Consider the following 20,091-nt stretch of genomic DNA (forward strand, 5'->3'; position numbering starts at 1 on the left):
TAACAAGTAGCAAAAGCCTTTAAAATGCATGCATCCTTTGACTTAGTAGCTTCTAGGCTTCAGGACCCCTATATCTGCTATTGCCTCTGTGCCCAAATATTTACATGATTTACATGATTTGACAAGGGCATGTACCTTGGATGCGGGCACATCCCCAGTAGGAGGTATGCAGGAAGTAGCTAATCGATGTTTCTCTCTTATCGATGTTTCTAATTCTCTATCCCTTTCTCTTCCTCTATGTAAAAAAACAATAAAACATATATATTTTTTAAACTAATTTTTTAAATTCAGATATCACAGGTATAAATTTTTTAGTTGTATGCATGAAAAGTTTTTTCCAGTATGAGGTCTTCATATAGTAACTAATCTAAAATAGAAAACTGTCCTTGCACCAACTCAAGTATCAGGGACAGATGCACTGATTAGAGACTTAAACAACATAACTATGCTGTCTGAAAAAGGCAGATGTTCCATCTTATGACTCATCTAGTAATTTACTTATATACTAATGTCCACTATATTATATCACTTACATCTGAACAACCAAGCAGTGAAAAAGAAACTGCAAATTTTGCTCCTGCAAATATAAAGTTCCCATTTAGATTGTATCTGAAAAGAACAAAAAAAGTCTTATTTGTCAGTTTTCTGCTTTTGACTCACAGGATTCATGTAGATTTTGTGTTTAAAACAACTATCAAAGTATAGCAAGTCAATTATATTGCTGAGATATACAACTATCTTAGAAAATTACTTACATTATACTTTACCTTTCACTTATTATTAAAATAAATACCAAATAGTGATATTCCTAAAGCTTTTTACAAAGCACAAGATAAATTTGCTTTAAGTGAGTGATTTTATTCTATTAGTTCTGAAAATAGGTTCACTAAAAAATTTATCTCGCCTAAACTGGTTTGGCTCAGTGGATAGAGCGTCAGCATGCAGACTGAAGGGTCCCAGGTTCGATTCTGGTCAAGGGCATGTACCTTGGTTCCCATTATCAGGCAGCTGATCAATGTTTCTCTCTCATGGATGTTTCTAACCCTCTCCCTTCCTCTCTGTAAAAAAAATCAATAAATATATATATATATTTTTTTTTAAATTTATCTAAAAAAAACTTGTTAATTGAAATAATGCCAATTTATTAGTGTTATTAACTTAGTTAAATAAATTACAACAGAATTATTAACAAGACACCACAGGGAAAATACTCAGATTCTTTAAAATACATTGATAAAATTCTTTAATCCAGATTGCCATGCAGAGTAAATGTTACCATAAGCATAAAAGAAGTTATCTAACAGTCTAAATATTTATTCTAGTAACAATCTTAAGTCTTAATCAGTTATACTTTTTTATTTTTAACAGAAGAAAATGAATAAAAATGAATGCAAAATCTTTTTAACTGGGAATTTAAAAATTAGAACAAAACTATTAAAGTGATCATGAATGTATCATATTAAGAGCATTAAACTTCATTTGAAAATCAAATCGTATAATTGAAGGATTTTACACACACACAGGGTTTTCCACATTTTATCTCTTAATGTAATATTTATTAAAGGCAAATTTTAAAATTGAGAAAAACCCTTAATAATATAACCACCTCCTTATTTGCTATGAAAAGAAAATTTTTATGGAACTGTCATGTTAAATAGTAGTCAATAGCTGCATATAATCAGTAAACAAATTCAGTTCAAGGCAAGAAGAACTACGTTTCCATTTAGTGGTTCCAATTTAGATTATTCTAGCGTGTAACACTTTAATTGTATAAAACAAAGCTGATGTCACAAATACAAAAGAACTTCTTGCAAAGCAAGTACCACAAGTAATTTCTATGCTGCCACTGACGGCTGACAAGTGATGAGCACTTTGTTCAAATGTATACACTACGCATTTGAGACAACAGGTGGTTTATAAAAAGAAAATACTGAAGAGAAGCTCTTAAAATTTTCATAATCAACATTTTATAATGTCTTGTCAGAATATCTGCTTTGATCTTTGAATAGTTAAAGCACATCTTATACAGAAAAATATACCATTTTTTACATTAAAAAAAGAGGAGAAGCTATACACACACACACAAACTAGGATTAATACTGGGCTAAAAATGTCTATAAGAGAAAATGTATTGATATTACCAATGTATTTCATAGTTTCATAATTCAGGTTAAAATATTTCCAAAAATTTATAAAAATATCTATTATTATTAATTGACATCTGGATATTGTGATTCAGTGCTGGAGAAAAAAAATATCCCCATAAGAGCAAACAAAGAAACACCCAAGTTCTTTAGGCCTTATCAGTCAGCAGTGTTAGAGGTGTTTTCTCATTGATGCAAATAAATAAAACAAATTGCCAAAATGACTAGCATGCCCCACCACAACTACCACCTCAATCTAAACTTCTTAATTTTTTGTTAATCCTCACCCTAGTATATTTTTTCCCATTGATTTTTAGAGAGTAGAAGAGAGGGAGGAAGGGGTAAATAGAAAAAGACAGACAGACCGACAGACAGATATATCAATGTGAGAGAGACACATCAATGGGTTGGCTCCTACACATGTGTAGTGGTGTTTATAATATAATAATCCTTTGATGCATATACCCACTACAAACTTTCTACTTATAAGTAAAATAGACCAGTCTCCTAAGCCTAAGCCTCTCAAATCATATTGAAGCAAACTTTTAAATTCTCATCCATTAATCACAAAATTAGCAAAGAGAGGCTGACAAAAAAAAAAAAAAAAAAAAAAAAAGCAGAAATTATCACAGAGAAAGATTAAAATTATAGCCTGGTCATAATTTACATCAAACTTAACTCGGAGATCAATTGCAAAACCCTGCCAAGTACAGCAGACCACGTACAAACCATCACCCTAATGAATTCCAGGTCATTCAGACTTCTCTATTCTCTCCCAACAACTGCCTAGCTATATAGGCTTTAGAAATAAGTCTCACTCTTCGGGCATCTCCAGCTGTTTCCCTATGCAAGTCACCCAACTCTTCCTTCACTCTCCATAGGGTAAATAGTTAAGTGGTAGTCTTATTTGACTGATTTATATACACTTTAAGTTGTTCCCAATATATACTGTATAATTTACATTTATAGTTGCTTAAACAGGATATGGTAATTCTACTAAAATCAAATTCAAGTATTCCTTTTGAAAATCAACATGGCAGTGTCCAGCAAAAGTTAAATATACGGTAAAATAAGTATCCTTTGACTCAATTTCTTCTTTAATAAATACTTTAAGAAATAATACAATAAAGGCAAAAGGATATATAATAAAGTCATTCACTGGAGAATTATTTATACTAATAAAAGGGTAATATGCTAATTTGACTGGGAGACCTTCCAGGAGACCTTCTGGACAAAGCCACAGTGGGGGGGCAAGGCAGAGATGGTTAGGGGTGATCAGCTGGCAGGGAGTTGGCAATTGGGAGTGAGCAGGCCAATGGGGGGGAGGGGGCAGTTGGGGGCAATCAGTTCGGCAGGGGCAGGCAGTTAGGGGTGATCAGACCAGAAAGGAGGGAGGGGCAGTTGGGATTGATCAGGCCAGCAAACAGAGTGTAGGAGCAATCAGGCAGGCAGGCAGGTAAGTAGTTATGAACCATGGATTGTGAGAAGGATGTCCCTGTGGGATCCGGGCCTAAACCAGCAGTCAGACATCTCCTGCGGGGTTCCAGATTGAAGAGAGTGCAGGCTGGGCTGAGGGACACCCCACCCCCGTGCACAAATTTTGTGTACCAGGCCACTAGTCTGTCATAACAAAATAACTGAAAACATATTCCAATATTCCCAGAAAGCCATAAATTAATGTATAACCCATAGTTTCAGTTCTTCTATCTATCTGATAACCTGACATGAAATAGAAAAAGACCAACTGGCCAAGACCGGTTTGGCTCAGCGGATAGAGCGTTGGCCTGCGGACCAAAGGGTCCCGGGTTCGATTCCGGTCAAGGGCATGTACCTTGGTTGTGGGCACAACCCCAGTGGGGATGGTGCAAGAGGAAGCTGATCGATGTTTCTCTCTCATCGATGTTTCTAACTCTCTATCCCTCTCTCTACCTCTCTGTGAAAAATTAATAAAATATATTTTTTTAAAAAGAAAGAAAAAGACCAATGGCCTTAAGAGAAGGTAGATACTGTTGTCCCTTTCATCTCAAGTTCAAGGGAAGAGAAACAAAACCATCTTCCCCTGAGCCAACTCCTTACCTATGCAAAGTACAAAATATCTGAAGGTCTGGTGGCACAATGGGTTTGTTTAGGTACTGTGGTAAGAGCTGAGTCAGTCAAGTCCAGGCCAGCCAGGCAGGCTCCTTCTTTCCTCCCACAGAGGGAGCTCGGACAGCAAAGACAGATTTGGAGCGGAGAAAGTAGACCAGGAAGAGGATATCACAGATCAGACAAGCAAATTCCATATCAGAGCCAGTCTGGGAGTTCTGAATGGACACCTTGACTTCACCAATGCAGAGGAGAGGAAACTTAAGGTTCTAAAGGACAAGTGCTGCTACACAGCCCGTAGCCCTTAGAAGAAGCCCCACTTTTTCTTCAAATGCCTGAGCTGGCAAGTTACACTACCAAACCACAAGCTCAAAATTATAAGTCACTGATGTACGAAAACTGTGTCCAAGATACAATGGATGGTTTAAGGGTGTCAGGGTAAAATTTGCAAAAGGACAAGTTTGAGGAAATTGAAGGCTCATGTAATAAAACACAAGCGCTCATCTGATTTCATTCATGCAAGTTAAATGTAACAATGAATGCATTGGTTTTTCAAAACCAAATCAGTCTCAATACTTACATTTTTAACTTAACATAATGACAGTGTTTTGACAACTAAGAAAAATACGGTTCAAAAATTCGATGCTTAAAGATCAAGAGACTCTCCAGGACCTTAGAAGTTGCCCTCACATCCCTGAGTAATTTCAACTCATTAGTGAGAGAAGAGTTTTAAAAAGAATCCATACAGTTGTTATTTTGAACAAAGAGGACAGGACACAAGCTCTCTAAAACATGTCAAAAAGACATTCAAGAAAAAATGAGAATGCCTCATGTATCTAAAGTAGATATAAGACCACTATGAATATGAGGATATATTCAAGCAATTAAACTGGAAATAGCTAGTAGATTAAATAGCTTCATACAATATTACAATGCAAAGTAGAAGGAAGAGTTTCCTTCTGCTACAATACTTTCCACAGTAAACAGAATTGGTTATTAGAATGCATTGTATATGTAGACGAGAACCACTGCATAATTACTTAATCCATTGAATTTGTACCAAAGAAACAAAGAAAACATATGCTTTTTGGTCAGATTGTTTACTGCAATCCAATACTAGGTTAAATTAATAAATACTGCTGAAAAAGAAAATTACAGGATCCAACGAAAAAAAACTCCATTATTTTAGGATACAATCAAAGACAGCTTTATATTGACAATTTGTGTCTATGCAAAAATGTGTGATTCATTTTAAACTTTTAAACGACTGTGCTTATCAGGGGGGGGGGGTGTCACTTGAAAACAGTAATTTATGTTTGTGGTAATTAAAGGTGATTTACAAAACATATAAACACCCAACTTAACCTAAGAGGGGGTGGCAATTAAATGAAGGCATTTTTACCTTCTCATTTAGCAGTTCAATAAAGTTGTAGTGCCTGGAGGGCTCCAATTCCATATAAACTAGAAAGGCAACTTAAAACCTATTTCTTCCATCAGTGCTACCTTCATCTCTTTTTAGCAAATATAGGCAACAAAAAACTAAAGGAGCTCACTGGAATCTTACATTAAAGCTCTAAGGCTAAGCAATTTAGATATTTAAATTCAAACAGATACAGAGAGACAGTAATATAAAACAGAATGAAAATGCATCTGTCATTAATAACAAAGGAGAAGGAAGAAGGACTTTTATTTTTCCTGGCCAAAAATTCTAACCATCTGCACAGAAATCATCTAAATAGATTGTCTTAGCTCTCTATGGGTAAAAACTTGTCTGCCCAGTTTAAGAAGGGTGAAGGCTGAGACATAAGTAAAATCAATGAATAACTTAAAATCATATTGGGGGCTCAGGAGAAGACAAGTATTTTCTAAGAATTATAAAACTGGATAGACCTTCCAAAACAAAAAGAAATGACATCAAAATCGAACAGTACCATTAGCAATTATCCCAAAAACTGAAATGCTCTATTTAATAAAGTAGACTCCTTTTTCTAAGGAAAATAAACATTGAAGAGTAAATTCAAATAGCAACTAACCTCTTGCAAATAATCAGGTGAAGAAAAAAAGCATATATCCTTTCTGATTTTTTAAAAAAGAAACGCATTTACTTCTGGAGACTGGGAACAAGGGACAAACATGAAATTTTACTTGAACATCTGAATTATTTCCAATTTGTTCATAATAACCTTATATCATTAAGAAATCTTTATATATAATGAATATTTTTTAAGTAACAACGTCTGGCCATTTATAATTAAAAGATAGAGTGAAATCTGATAAAAAACAAAACAAAACTGTGTACTCATAAGATATGAAGGAAAAGGGTGCAAACACATTAAATTATAATTTTATATGCACTATGGAATGATACTCATTTTTTCTAAAGCACAAGTTTTTGTACCCTAACTGCATATAATTCAACCTATTATAAGGAAACAATTGTTTTTTTTAAAATATATTTTATTGATTTTTTACAGAGAGGAAGGAAGAGAAATAGAGAGCTAGAAACATCGATGAGAGAGAAACATTGATCGGGCCTCTAGTATGCTTCTTTGGTTAATTTCTCTTCACCCATGCCTTCCCTCTGAGATTCACCAGTCTGTTTCATACTTCTCTGTCTCTGATCTATTTTGTTCCTTTCTTAGCAATATTTTTCCAGACTGCTGTACCGATTTTCCGGTAATTTCCGAATCTGCCACTATACTGCTGTACCTAATTTTCGATACTTTGCCTAGACCTATTTTCTACAATGTCTCCGAGTTCTTCCATCTTATTCTAACCACTTGTTTGCATGTAACTAACATTTTTCTATATCATGTTGATTTTTTCTCTTTAATGCTCAGGAGCCCAGTTAGGTTCAGGGGACAGTTAGGTTCAGGACCTCAGGTCTGGTAGGGTTAACAATACCTTTAGCCTGACTGTCATACAATAAAGTATGTATAATCCTAAACTAATTCATTTCCCCCTGAGAGTTAGGAAAACAAGTCAGATAAATATTATACAAAAGACAATAAAACAAAAGATTTTGTTACATTTATTAATGGTTTCAGGCCATTATCAGGATCTTACCATTATCCTAAATTGCTCCAGCTCTTGAAAATTTAGGTCAAATATCCATCTCTAACCACATACCCCCTTTATACCCATATCTGTTCTTGAAGCACATCAGGAAATCAGATCAATGAGCCTTCCACCTTTCAGTCCTCTCCTATTTTCACTCCTACTCTGTGTTAAGTTCTACTCTACCTGTCAGTTTAATAACGCTCAGACCCAAACCTTCAGTTCCCTTGCCCCCATATTCCTGTCATATCTGCCTTATCAATCATACTTCCTTATAGACATGTCCTATATGGATGTCCTAGGTATACAAATTCAAAAAAAACTGTCCAAACTGAACTCATTAACTCTCTCCCAACGCTCTCTTCTTCTATATTTAATATCTCAGTAAATAACATCAAAAATAATTCCAGCCGAATCCGGTTTGGCTCAGTGGTAGAGCGTCGGTCTGCGGACTGAAAGGTCCCAGGTTCGATTCCAGGCAAGGGTATGTACATTGGTTGCTGGCACATCCCCAGTAGGGGGTGTGCAAGAGGCAGCTGGTCGATGTTTCTCTCTCATGGACGTTTCTAGCTCTCTATCTCTCTCCCTTCCTCTCTGTAAAAAATCAATAAAATATATTTTAAAATAAATAAATAAATAAATAAATAATAATAATAATTCCAATGGCCCAGCCCAGAAACCCAGGAGTCACACTTGATTCCACCCTCTCTTTGAAACTCTCATATGGGTCACCAGAACCAATGAAAAAAACAATCTGTCAGAAAATAAGAGGCTCTCACGAATGTACATTATATAACAAAATTTCCACCATCTCTACCCCACCCATAACCTTATTCTTTGCCTGTTCCACAACCTTTTCAGAAGATGTCTCCATTCCTTCATCCAAGGTGAAGCTACCCAGATCAGTGCCTCTCAAACTACTAGTGGCGGGCTTTTATAAAATATAATAAAAATGAGTTACTATGCAAGTGAATTTTATTAAATCCAAATGACAAAAAAATTTAGTCAAATGACATATGACATATCTATTTCTAGATGTTCATTTTCAACTGCTACAGATATATAGTCAAGAAGCAGTAACAAACAAAAACACTAAACCAGACCACAGCTGGCCCTTACCTCTAATTTGTTTCCTTTGTTTGCATTAATTTTCTCATTATAATACTATTATCTAATGTGAACCTTAACTTGAGTCTTAACCTAAATCTTTCTATTCTGTCAGAGATTTACTTAATATATGCATTTAGCTCACTTTAATGATCAAAAGAACACAAGCCAACACATAATTCTACCTGTTTTGTCTCGGCTTTCTATCTTTCTCTCCTTAATCTTCTCATGTCTAATTAATAACCTGGCATCCTTCTCTCCTCTGAAATAATGGAATCCTCTCCTCTATCAATTCCACCTTCTCGGCACATGGAAAAGCAAGAATGAATAAAAGTTTGACAAGTTAAGAAAATTTCAAAATGCCTCTATAATTAACAAAATTACTTCCACATAAAAACTTCTCAATGAATCTAATCCAAAACAGGGGACAATATTAAATTAGAATATAATATCAACACATCATATACTTGCTATGGAGTAAGCACTCTCATATGGAGATTATACTAAATAACATTAGAGTCACAATTAACAGATGAATCCACATTTCATCTTGTGAAGTAAAGCAAATCTTCTATTAAACAGTCATTTCTAATTTTATTTGAGCAATGGAAAGAAAACACTGATCATAATGAAATCAATCAAGTATATAAGCAACTGTACTTACGTGTTAGATGAAAGATTCCATCGCAGGCACTAATATGAGATAAAAAGGCATTTCCCAGGCCTTGTCCATTGTGAGCTCCTTTTACAAGACCAGCAATATCCACTACATTTAGAAAGGCAGGAATTTTACTGAGAAAAAAAACCGAAAGATGGTTTTATTGTAAAACAGTACTAAGAACCTACTTATTATTGCCCTGGCAGGTATGGCTCAGTTGGTTAGGCATCCTCCCACGCACCAAACAGTTGCTGGTTCAATCCCCGGTCAGGTATATGCCTGGGTTGCAAGCTCCAGCCCCAGTAGGGAATGTACAGGCGGCAGCCAATTGATGTTCTGTTCTCACATCAATGTTTCTCTTTCTCTCTCCCTCTCCTTCCTCTCTTTCTCTAAAAAGAAAAAAAAAATCAACAAAATTATATTTTTTAAAAAGAAACCTATTAGTTAACCAAATAGATTTCCCAAACATTTCCCATGAATTAAATATTTCTTTTCTTTTTTAATTTCTTGTTTATTGATTTGAGAGGGTAAGGAAGAGAGCAGAATATCAATCTGCTGTTCCACTATCTATACATTCATTGGTTGCTTCTTGTATATGCCCTGACTAGGGAGTGAACCCAAAAGCTTGGTGTATTGGGATGACATTCTACCCTATTAAGCTACCTGGCCAGCGCCTAATTATTTCCTTTCTAAAATAATGCTTAGAAGACTCTTAATAATTATTTAGTAAATAAATAACAAAAACAAAAAATAAATAATATTTTATTACATTAGGACTTTCTTACCTAGGAAAGCAGAGTAGCTGTTTTTATTGTGTGTCTAAAGATTAACACATATTATCCTATTCTAATTGGCATATACACCTGCATATGCACACACAAGCGCGCACACACAGACACACACGCAGTAGAGAACATTTAAAGAGTATACTGATTCAATGCAAGGTAATCATCATAGAATAAGCCAATGTACCTTGTGTCAGGCATTGGACTAAATGCTTTACATGCATTATCATTTCAATGTTCAAAACAATTTTATCAGGTAGATATTATTTATTAATCCTATTATACTTTACAAATGAGGAAATTAAGCCTTAGAGGAGTTAAGAAACCAGTTGTGGGGATTCAAACACAGGATTTAATCACCATATAGATTATATAGCCCAAAACTGCACATAATGATGTGATCCAGTTATCATCATAGTAATAATCCAGTTGTTAACAACAGCAACTGAATTAAACATATATATAAAATAACCTTTGCTTTGCTCAAAGTAAAGGCACAGTTTACACAAATCAGAAACTAAGTTAGAAAAACCAATCAGCCATGTAGAAATGGAAATTAAAGTATATGAGTAAATAGTTTTTAACATCATATGACAAAGGTGTATGCTAGAGGTGTATGTATGTATGTATGTATGCATGCATGCATGTATGTCTTTTCTGTCAATTTTTAAAGAAGTATTCTTTTAGAATGTCAGTTTCACCATATGATAAAATACAAAATGAAAAGTTCCACAAAATATTTCCCTATTATCTGTATGGAAAATGAATCCTTTAAAAGTAATTCTATAAAAATTGTTCTATAAAAAATTTTTATACAGATAGTAATTACTTGGCAATTGTTATTAACAAATCCACAGGAAATACACACAAAATGTGGTTAGTTTTTGTTGCTGGATATTGTGGTTGCCTCCCCAGAATCCTTTGCCCCTTCTCTTGGTAACTCTATTGATATTCATTTCGCTAGCCATACTTCCCCAAGATATCCCAGAGCTTTGAAGAAGATGGCTCTACCCCTACTTCTCAAAGGGTGGCATATACTTTAGGCCAGTGTTTTTCAACCTTTTTTGGGCAAAGGCACACTTGTTTCATGAAAAAAATCACGAGGCACACCACCATTAGAAAATGTTAAAAAATTTAACTCTGTGCCTATATTGACTATATATAAAGTAATTCTCTTGAATAGGAATCAAATAAACACAAAGAAAGTATTTTATAATTACTTTATTATGAAATATTAAGTAAACAAAATAGTGAAAAATTATAAAATTCTTGTCTTGTCTGCACCTATGGCACACCAGGCAACATCTCGCGGCACACTAGTGTGCCGCAGAACAGCGGTTGAAAAACGCTGTTTTAGGCCTATACCAGGCAGTTTAATCTCCTCCCCTAGGCATGATTAATGATTCTAAGACCTTCACCTTGCCCCATTTGCCTAGAAAGACTTAAGGAGATTTGCCAAAGGGGCTTAGCAGTGTTATGGCTCATGAGTCTTCTGAGAGAGCTTTTAGAAGCAAACCCCTCCTCCTTCCCTCTGAATGAACATGGATGAGAAAGTATCCTATTCCAAGATTTGAGAAACAGCCTGTGACCACAAGGAGAAAGCAATCTTATGATCAAGCTGATAGAGTAAAATGGAAAGAGAAAAGACACCAATTCAACACAATTGAGTTGCTGAAACCAACACTAAACATCCTGCTACCTATTGTAAGACAACTAGAGGCCCAGGGCACGAATTCGTGCACCTTGAAAGGAACTGTGGGCCACGAGGCTGCAGTGGGCACAGGGCCAGGTCTCAGCCCATCCTCCACGCCCCTGCCCAGCCCCTCCTGCTGTGGCCCCCAGTCCCGTATGCCAGCAGCCCTGCTCCTGCCGCTCCCACTCCCATGCACTGACATCACCAGCCCCACTTGCACCCTCTGAGCAAAGCAATTGGGGCTGGCGCCAGCAGCAGGTGCAAGTGGGGCCATCAGCAGGTGTGAGCATCAGCTGCTGCCCCGATCACCCCTTAAGAGCAGGGGGAGGCCGAAACCGGTTTGACTCAGTGGATAAGGTGTCGGCCTGCAGATTCAAGGGTCCTGGGCTCAATTCCAGTCAAGGGCACGTACCTTGGTTGCTGCAGGCACATTCCAAATAGGGGGTGTGCAGGAGACAGCTGATCTATGTTTCTCTCTCATCAATGTTTCTAACTCTCTAGCCCTCTCCCTTCCTCTCTGTAAAAAATCAGTACAATATATTAAAACAAAAAAAGAGCAGGGGGAGGTGGAGAAGCCCTCAGGGTGATCAAGGCCGGAAGCCACTGCTCGCACCTGCTGACAGCGCTGAGCAATCAAGACTGACACCAGGCAGCAGGTGCAAGCGGCAGTGCTGGCTGTGGGTATGAGCGGGGCCGCCGTTGGTATCAGGTACGAACATCGGCAGGACCACAGCACGCAAGAGCAAAGAATTTTCAGTAACTACCAGAGGCTCACCAGATGACAGCAACCAATGCCCCACCTTGGTCTGGTGCCCCCACTCCAACCAACTGCCAGAGTGAAGGCAGAGCGAAGGCCTGGGTCGCAGGTGCTGGAGGACAACTGGTGCCAGCAGTCAGGGGAAGGAAGGCCTATTCTTGCATGAATCTTTGTGCAACAGGCCTCTAGTTTATTACAGTGGTGCCTCGCATAACGAACGCCTCGCACAGCGAACTTTGGACAGGTTTTTCATGAAACCATCGGCCAAAAAGCAGAAAATGGATGAAGATGTGCAAGATTCGGTAGACTCTACTTAGTCTGTCTTAAAATTAAAAAAATGTGTGTTTTTTTAAAAAAAAATATGTTTTTAGATGTATCTAAATAAAAATATGTCATCTTAGCATATTTTTTTTTATGTCATCTTAGCATATTTTATGCTACAGAACGAAATATTTTTTTTAACATGTATTGTTAAGGGAAAACGCGTTTCACATAACGAACTTTTCGCATAACAAACTTGCTCCTGGAACGAATTAAGTTCGTTGTGTGAGGCACCACTGTATATCAAGATAAAGTATAGGTGACCTTTATTCCTCTCTTTAAACATTTCCATATTGTTTGAACCTCCTACAAAAAACCTGTATTATCTTATTTTTTATAATTAAAGAAATATTTCGTACTTGTAATAAAAATTTCAAATACAGAGGAATTTAAGAAATGAAGTAAAAATCACCTTAAAATTCTATTACCCAGATATAAACATCAATTAATTTTTTATCTTCATACATTTTCCTATGAATGTACACATATATGTATAATTTTACATAAATGAAATCATATAAGATTAGTTACTCCTTCTACTTCATATTCCCCAGAAAAAAATAATTGCAATTGCTAACAACCAGATATATCCTTCTTCACCCTTGTCCATGCTCTGCTTTATTTTGCAACCCAAAACAATACTGCTATATTAATTTTGGGAAATAAAACTTTCTACATGATTTTAAATATATGACTAACAGATATTTAGTCAGTTTATACAGGGCGACCAAATAAAAAATGGCATGAAGACTTTCTTACCTTACTGGTTTGTGGTACTGGCAAAGAAAATCAAACCTTTCATCTGGCACAGGTACTCTGCTCTCATTGGGATCAATAGTGCAGAAAGGGAAGTTCTCTGCTGAAGCCTGACTATTGGTTAATACATTGAAGAACGTAGATTTCCTAAAGTGAATAAAAACAATTGAATCAATTCTTAGACTAACACTGAGAAAAAAATTCTCTCTCTAATTTCAATGCTCAAATAAGATTTATGAGGATTTATAAAACCAATCTAGGATGCAGGTGAGGAGGAATACAATTTTACTAACAGAAATTAATGGAATTTACAACAATGATGTATAATTAGGTTATGTTCCTATCTCAGTGTATTTGGAACTTGAAAAGCATTTTCCCAAAGAATCGTTGTTATAAATGATAGCTAGTCCCATATCACACCACAAATCTATTTAATTCCTAAAATACTTGGTAGTACCAATTTATCACTTCACCTATATCTAATATAATCTTCTCTAGCATAAGTGTAGATAGATGTGTATCTAGTTAGGTCAATCACTTCCCAAGCATTCTGAATTGGTAACTAGATGCTAATTGTCTAATAGGAAATGGGAGTTTAAAACTCAGACTTCCTTCTAATTATTAGTACATAAAGATTAATGCTAAGTCTAGAATTGTGAATTATGAAAGTTAAAATGTAAATTATTTTCAAGGTATAACAAATTTTAACATCTATTAATAATTAATAAGTTGGTTGATAATTTTCTAATTATCTGATTTTTATCAGGTAATACATGCTCAGAGAATGCCAACTCATATTAATACAAGCCACATTTTATTTTATACATACATATATATATATATATATATATATATATATATATATGTTTTTAATTGATTTCAGAGAGGAAGAGAGAGGGAGATAGAAACATCAATGATGACAGAGGATCATTGACTGGCTTCTTCCTGCACACCCCACACCGGGGACTGAGCCCACAACTCAGGCATATGCCTGAAGCTGAAATCGAACCACAACTTCCCGGTTCATAGGTCCACACTCAACCACTGAGCCACACTGGCTGGGCTACAGCAACCATATTTTAAAAAATATGAGCCCTGGCCGGTGTGCCTCAGTTGACTGAGTACCATCCCATGCACCAAGAAGTTGCTGGTTGCATTCCCAGTCAGGGCATATGTCCAGGATACAATTCCATTCCCAATAGGGGGCTTGCAGGAGATAGCCAAAGATATTTTCTTTCTCATCAATATTTCTCCCTCTCTCCCTCCCTCTCCACATCTCCCTTTTTCTCTATATAAAAAATCAATAAAAACAAATATTTAAAAAATAAATAATATGATTGCAGTGCCAAAAAACAAATTAAAATTTAAAAAAATGGAATTTTAAAGGTTTGTTAATCTGTTTTGTACTACTTTTCAATTTCATCAGTAATACAGACACATTATAGTGACTTTTTTTTCCTTGCTCCAAAAACAGAACACACATGATAATTTAAAATAAAAATGAATATCATATATAACTGGAGAAATTGAGAAAGTAAAAGATTATATGAGAATTGTGAGACTGGTGCTTGCTAACTCCAGCTAGACATGATTATGTAAAAATGTTTGCATATAGACTAAATTTGATAACAAAAGAATATTCAAAAATAAAATGGTTGTGCTAAAATGATGGGATTATGGATAATTATTATTTTCTTTTCCAATATTTTTTAACGTAAAAATGTCTAGTAATATGAAATGTAAGTCTACCAGTACATTTTTCAGGAGAAATTAACTCACACTAAGTTAACTCATTTGATTGAACTTTTAAACCAAAGAATCAGACCTTTTTTTTAAACTGAGAATCTTATAAGAGAGTAAAGAACAAAAGCCAATAATCAAAGCTTATCTAAATACTACTGGTGAGAAGCATGTTTGGAAACAAGATACTTAAAACTGCCTATATGTCTTTAAATATTGGTGTTATCATTTCTTATATCACATTCAGACAAAACATTTCAGAAAAATGTAGAAATGGATAAAACAGCCACTTAAGTCATTACTGGTTGCTTAAAGCACCATTGGTCAAACCAGTAGCTTTCAAATGCCTGCCTATAACGGAATCAGCTGAGAATATAGAGGCATGCCTCTTTCAAGATGTGGTGTAGGCCCTAATATTTTAAAAATATCTCAGGTGATGCAGATGTAAAGTTGGGTTTTAGAACCACTGGGCTAGATTCAGCCTCAGCTAACAACCTACTCAATAATATTGACTGTTGTAGAATTTATACTGGCAACCTCTAAGAGCCTGGTAACAATTCCAGACCCCTAGGAATGATAATTAAGATGACATCACTTGTTTCCACAGAGCTAGATTTTTTTTAAAGCATTGAACTATATATAGATAGATAGATAGATAGATAGATAAATAGATAGATATAGATATATATAAATATCTATATGTAAATATAGATATCTATATATAAATATATATATAGATATTACAGGTCCCTTGCAGGAAGATTCCTGCTACGGTCGCCTGCTTCCCTCCCTTCTCCACAGCCCCACCTGCTTCCCTTCCTTCTCCGCAGGCCCACTGGCTTCTCTCCCTTCTCCCCACCTGCCTGCTTCCCTTACTTCTCCACCGCCCTGCTTGCTTGCTTCTCGGCAGCTTCGCTCCCTTCTGCAGCACTTGGCTTCTTTCTATGCCATCTTCAGTCTTTGCTTTGGCCTGGATATGCAAATTAACCACCATCTTGGTTGGGTTAATTTGCATACTTGCCCTGATTGGTTGATGGGTGTGGCTGTCTGGTCTAATTAGCATAGTATGCTTTTATTATTATGGATGAGTCTCAAATGATTTTTCCCAAAGGAAAACAAGGAAATTGGTAAAAAGCCTTAGAGTCCTATCAAAAGCACTCTGGAGCCAATTTGAATAGGTTTGTTGGCCAAAATGAATCAATCTGAGCATCAATAAGAATAGCTACAATAAACAGTAACAAATCAATTTTCAATCCAAAGTTGGGTATTTGCATATGCAGAGGGCCAATTTAAATTAGAGGCAGATTTTCAACTGTACCAGGGTGGGTCCTTCTAAGCATGCCTATCCCCTCAGACCCTTGTTGTTCAAGAGTCAACAGTAACTTTATATCCATGAATTGTTAATAATCCTTAACAAAACAAAACAAAAACTTTCTCTGATAACCTTTTAAGGATGCTAGATGATGCATCCTTAAAGACAGGGTAACAAAGAGTTGATAGTGATATTATTTTATAGACATAGTCTAGGCAATAAATGAAAAAAACAAAACAAAAACTTAAGACTATTACCATTCTGCAACCCCTAAGGAATTAATGGAGCTGGGTAATGATCACCAATGATAGTTAATACTGCAAAAAGAGGGGGGAAATAGTACCACCTAACAATACAAGTATATATATATCATCATTCATATACTGTTGACAAAATTATCTGATCAAAAATTATCTGATGTTAATCTGATCAAGCCTTTACTAATAGATATTACTACCACTTTACAGGAAATAAAGGAGACACAAGAGCATATTAAATGATACCACACAGATGCAATCAACAAAATTCAGACTTTGTAAAATTCTGTAGACAAATAACCAGATTTTTTTTTTTTAAGTGGGGAAGGAAAGAAATTCTGCTTCTGGGTGAGATGCAAAAGCTAACAGGAGATAAGAATTCCCACCCAGAACTATAATAGAAAAGCCATATACATGCAGAATACAGAAGCCATCTGAAGGGGCTAGGAATCTGAAAATGTTTGAAAAAAATCTCAAAGAAGTGCTTCTGACCTCCACAGCCTTTTATCCTAGAAACCTTATGCCCATTCTAGGCAGAAAAAGAGGCTTTACACTCATGGAAAGCTGATGCTGGAGGACAGAGAACCCAACAAAGGGTTCGGTGGAAACTTAAGAGGACCTCAAGAACACAACTAGAATCCTTAGGATATTTCTCCCAAGAGGGAAAACTACAAAAATGTGAAATGGTGACGCTCTCCCTTCCTTATTCCCCTTCCCATCAAAACAAAAAGTGATACTTAAGTTGCCAGAATAGTCCATGGGTCCTTATTTATATATTAGAGAGGCCCGGTGCATGAAATTAGTGCATTTGGGGGTGGGGGGTGGGGTGTAGGGGGTGGGTTTGGGGGTCCCTTCAGGCCGATCAGTGCCCTCTCACAGTCTAGGAGCCCTTGGGATATGTCTGACTGATGGCTTAGTACCCCTTGGCAGTTGGGCATCCTTAGCACTGCCAGGGAGGAGGGAGAGGCTCTTGCCACCACCGCTGCACTCGCCAGCTGTGAGCCCCGCATCTGGCTGAGTGGCACTGACCACCAGGAAGCAGCTCCTGCTTTGAGCGTCTGCCCCCTGGTGGTCAGTGTGTGTCATAGCGACCAGTCTTTCTGCCGTCCAGTCAATTTGTATATTAGCCTATTAGCCTTTTATTTATAAGCTATACCTGTAATAAAAACATTACACAATAATGTTGCCAAAAAAGTACTTAAAACAAAATTTAAATATATTAATTAATCCAAACACTTATAGAACACTTGTGCCTTTTTCGAGTGAGGGAGGGGACAAAAAAAAAGTGTAGCTGTATTTTTGTACATTAGTTTTTAAAAACTATAGCAGTGTGCTCACTACTGTTACCACAGTCATAGTAATTGAAATGTAAAAACACTGCAAGAAATTTATGAAGTTATTTTAAAATTTATGGCTATTAAGTATATCAATTTTTATTGTCTACATGAATAAAAATGTTTTATAAAAAAGAAAAAAGTTTAACCCTTCAAACATATCATAGGGTAAAAAAAAAGTTCCATTATTTCTTAAGCAAAAAAAATATCTTACATACCAACTAAAATGGAAGACAAATCTCCATTTTCACAGATAATCTAATCTTGGACATGGATTTTAAATTTCATAAAGTTATCTATTCCTTCCAATAGCTTTGTAAGTACAAAAAGGTACAAAGAAATAAAGAAGGAAAAAAAAAAGGAAAATTTCTAAGGATTATTACTATAGGCTTCAGTGGTAAGTTAAAACATTTTGATCTATTCAAATCTATTAAAGAAAAGCCTTGCAAAAGCAAAGAATTTGAAAATTTGGCCTAAGCCTGAAGTGTTAAAAACCAATAAGGCTTTTTGTGAAATGAGGGTTTTGCGCGCGCGCACGCACGCGCGCGCACACACACACACACACACACACACACACACACACACACATTTAGATCATGTAAAGTCTTTCTTTTCCTTAAGATTATTATTAAAACTTGAAAGTAGGAGGTTCAAAATTGTATATATCTCTATTTTGCAAGAATGGGTTTACATAACTATTATTTCAGCAATGATAACATTAAAAAAAAAAAAGAGTGTTAGACTTAATGTACTAGTATACCCCCTCCATTTAGGACCTAAATACTTTATTTTTAAATTGCATAGTTTACTGTTATAAGTAAATCTGACTAAATAGGTGTTTTATCTAAAATCTTATGCAAAATTATAATATGTATTAGGAAGTTAGGATACCAATGCAAATCCATAGCACTCTGAATTAACCATTAATAGAACACACATCCAAAACGTGAAAAAAAGAACAATGTTCTTTTAATATGTTTTTAATTTGGTTACAAATAAACTGTTAAGAAAAAAATATATCTATCTGCTAGATACAGAAATAAATAGCAATATGTATATACATAGGTTAATATAACCACATTATGTATCCTAATAAGTAAAAAGGGCAAAAGCAGTACAGCAGCACATATACCTAGAGCCTGGATCTTAGTTTCTAATTACCATTCTCCAGTAAAAGAAACCTGGGCTCCCTTGAGTCAAGGTTGGGACAGGAAAAATACAACGTTAGTTTGAAACACCTTTTAGTGTTTAAAACATGGGGGGAAATATGATGGAGATATGTCAAAGGGATAAAAGAGGCAATATTTGAATAACCTCAAAATACCTTTCCCCACATATTAATTAATTTACAGTAGTGGTTCTAACAAACGTCTATAAATTCTTTGATATTTCTTCCTTCAGGAGGTGGAGCTTAATTCCCTTCCCATTGGGTGTGGGTTGGACTTAATGACTTGCTTCTTAGGAACACCTCCTAATGACCAAAGCCAGAACTATCTTAGCAACAAAATAAATAGTACTAATAATATTGGGTTATAACCCAAAGACTAAAACAAAATTCAGTGAGCCCAAACATAACTATATAAATGATTGAATAAATAATAAAATGTGGGGTGAATAAACAACAAAATGTTGGGGCAAGACAAATCTTTCCCGTAGGAGAATTCCAAATAACAAATGTAAAACAAATAAGGAAATTAAAATATCACCATTAATATACCACTAATAATTGTTGCAAAATCCGTTCTGAGGAATGATAAAATTTAGTAGGGGAAACTTTAAAGAAAAACACGATATTTGAATAACCTCAAAATATCTTTCCCCACATACTAATTAATTTACTGTAGTGGTTCTAACAAATGTCTACAAAGTCTTTGATATTTTTTACTTCAGGAGATGGAGCTTAATTTCCTTCTTATTGGGTTGGACTTAGTGACCTGCTACCAATGAACAGAGTTTGGAAAGGAAAAAGGGATAATTTTACAGTGAAGAAATCTGGTAGACACCACCTTAACCAAGTGATCAAGGTTATTATCACCAGTAATATGTCATGTTGGTATCATATATCCTTCAATTATAATGCAACAA

At 35.6% G+C, this 20,091-nt stretch overlaps 1 protein-coding gene across 1 annotated transcript in view; it reads right to left on the bottom strand.

The window, feature by feature from the left end:
- The window catches only part of OLA1 (Obg like ATPase 1), a 121,598-nt gene that overhangs the window by 87,751 nt on the left and 13,756 nt on the right, over nt 1–20,091 (bottom strand). Inside the window, exons 3-4 of the mRNA XM_084892675.1 lie at nt 13,367–13,510; nt 9,058–9,185 (exon numbers count right to left, since the gene is read on the bottom strand). Coding sequence (XP_084748801.1) covers nt 9,058–9,185; nt 13,367–13,510 — 272 coding nt within the window. The remainder of the gene's footprint in view (nt 1–9,057; nt 9,186–13,366; nt 13,511–20,091) is intronic.

Source organism: Pipistrellus hanaki (genome assembly GCF_964339955.1).
Source record: "Pipistrellus hanaki genome assembly, chromosome: 8".
NCBI lineage: Eukaryota > Metazoa > Chordata > Mammalia > Chiroptera > Vespertilionidae > Pipistrellus > Pipistrellus hanaki.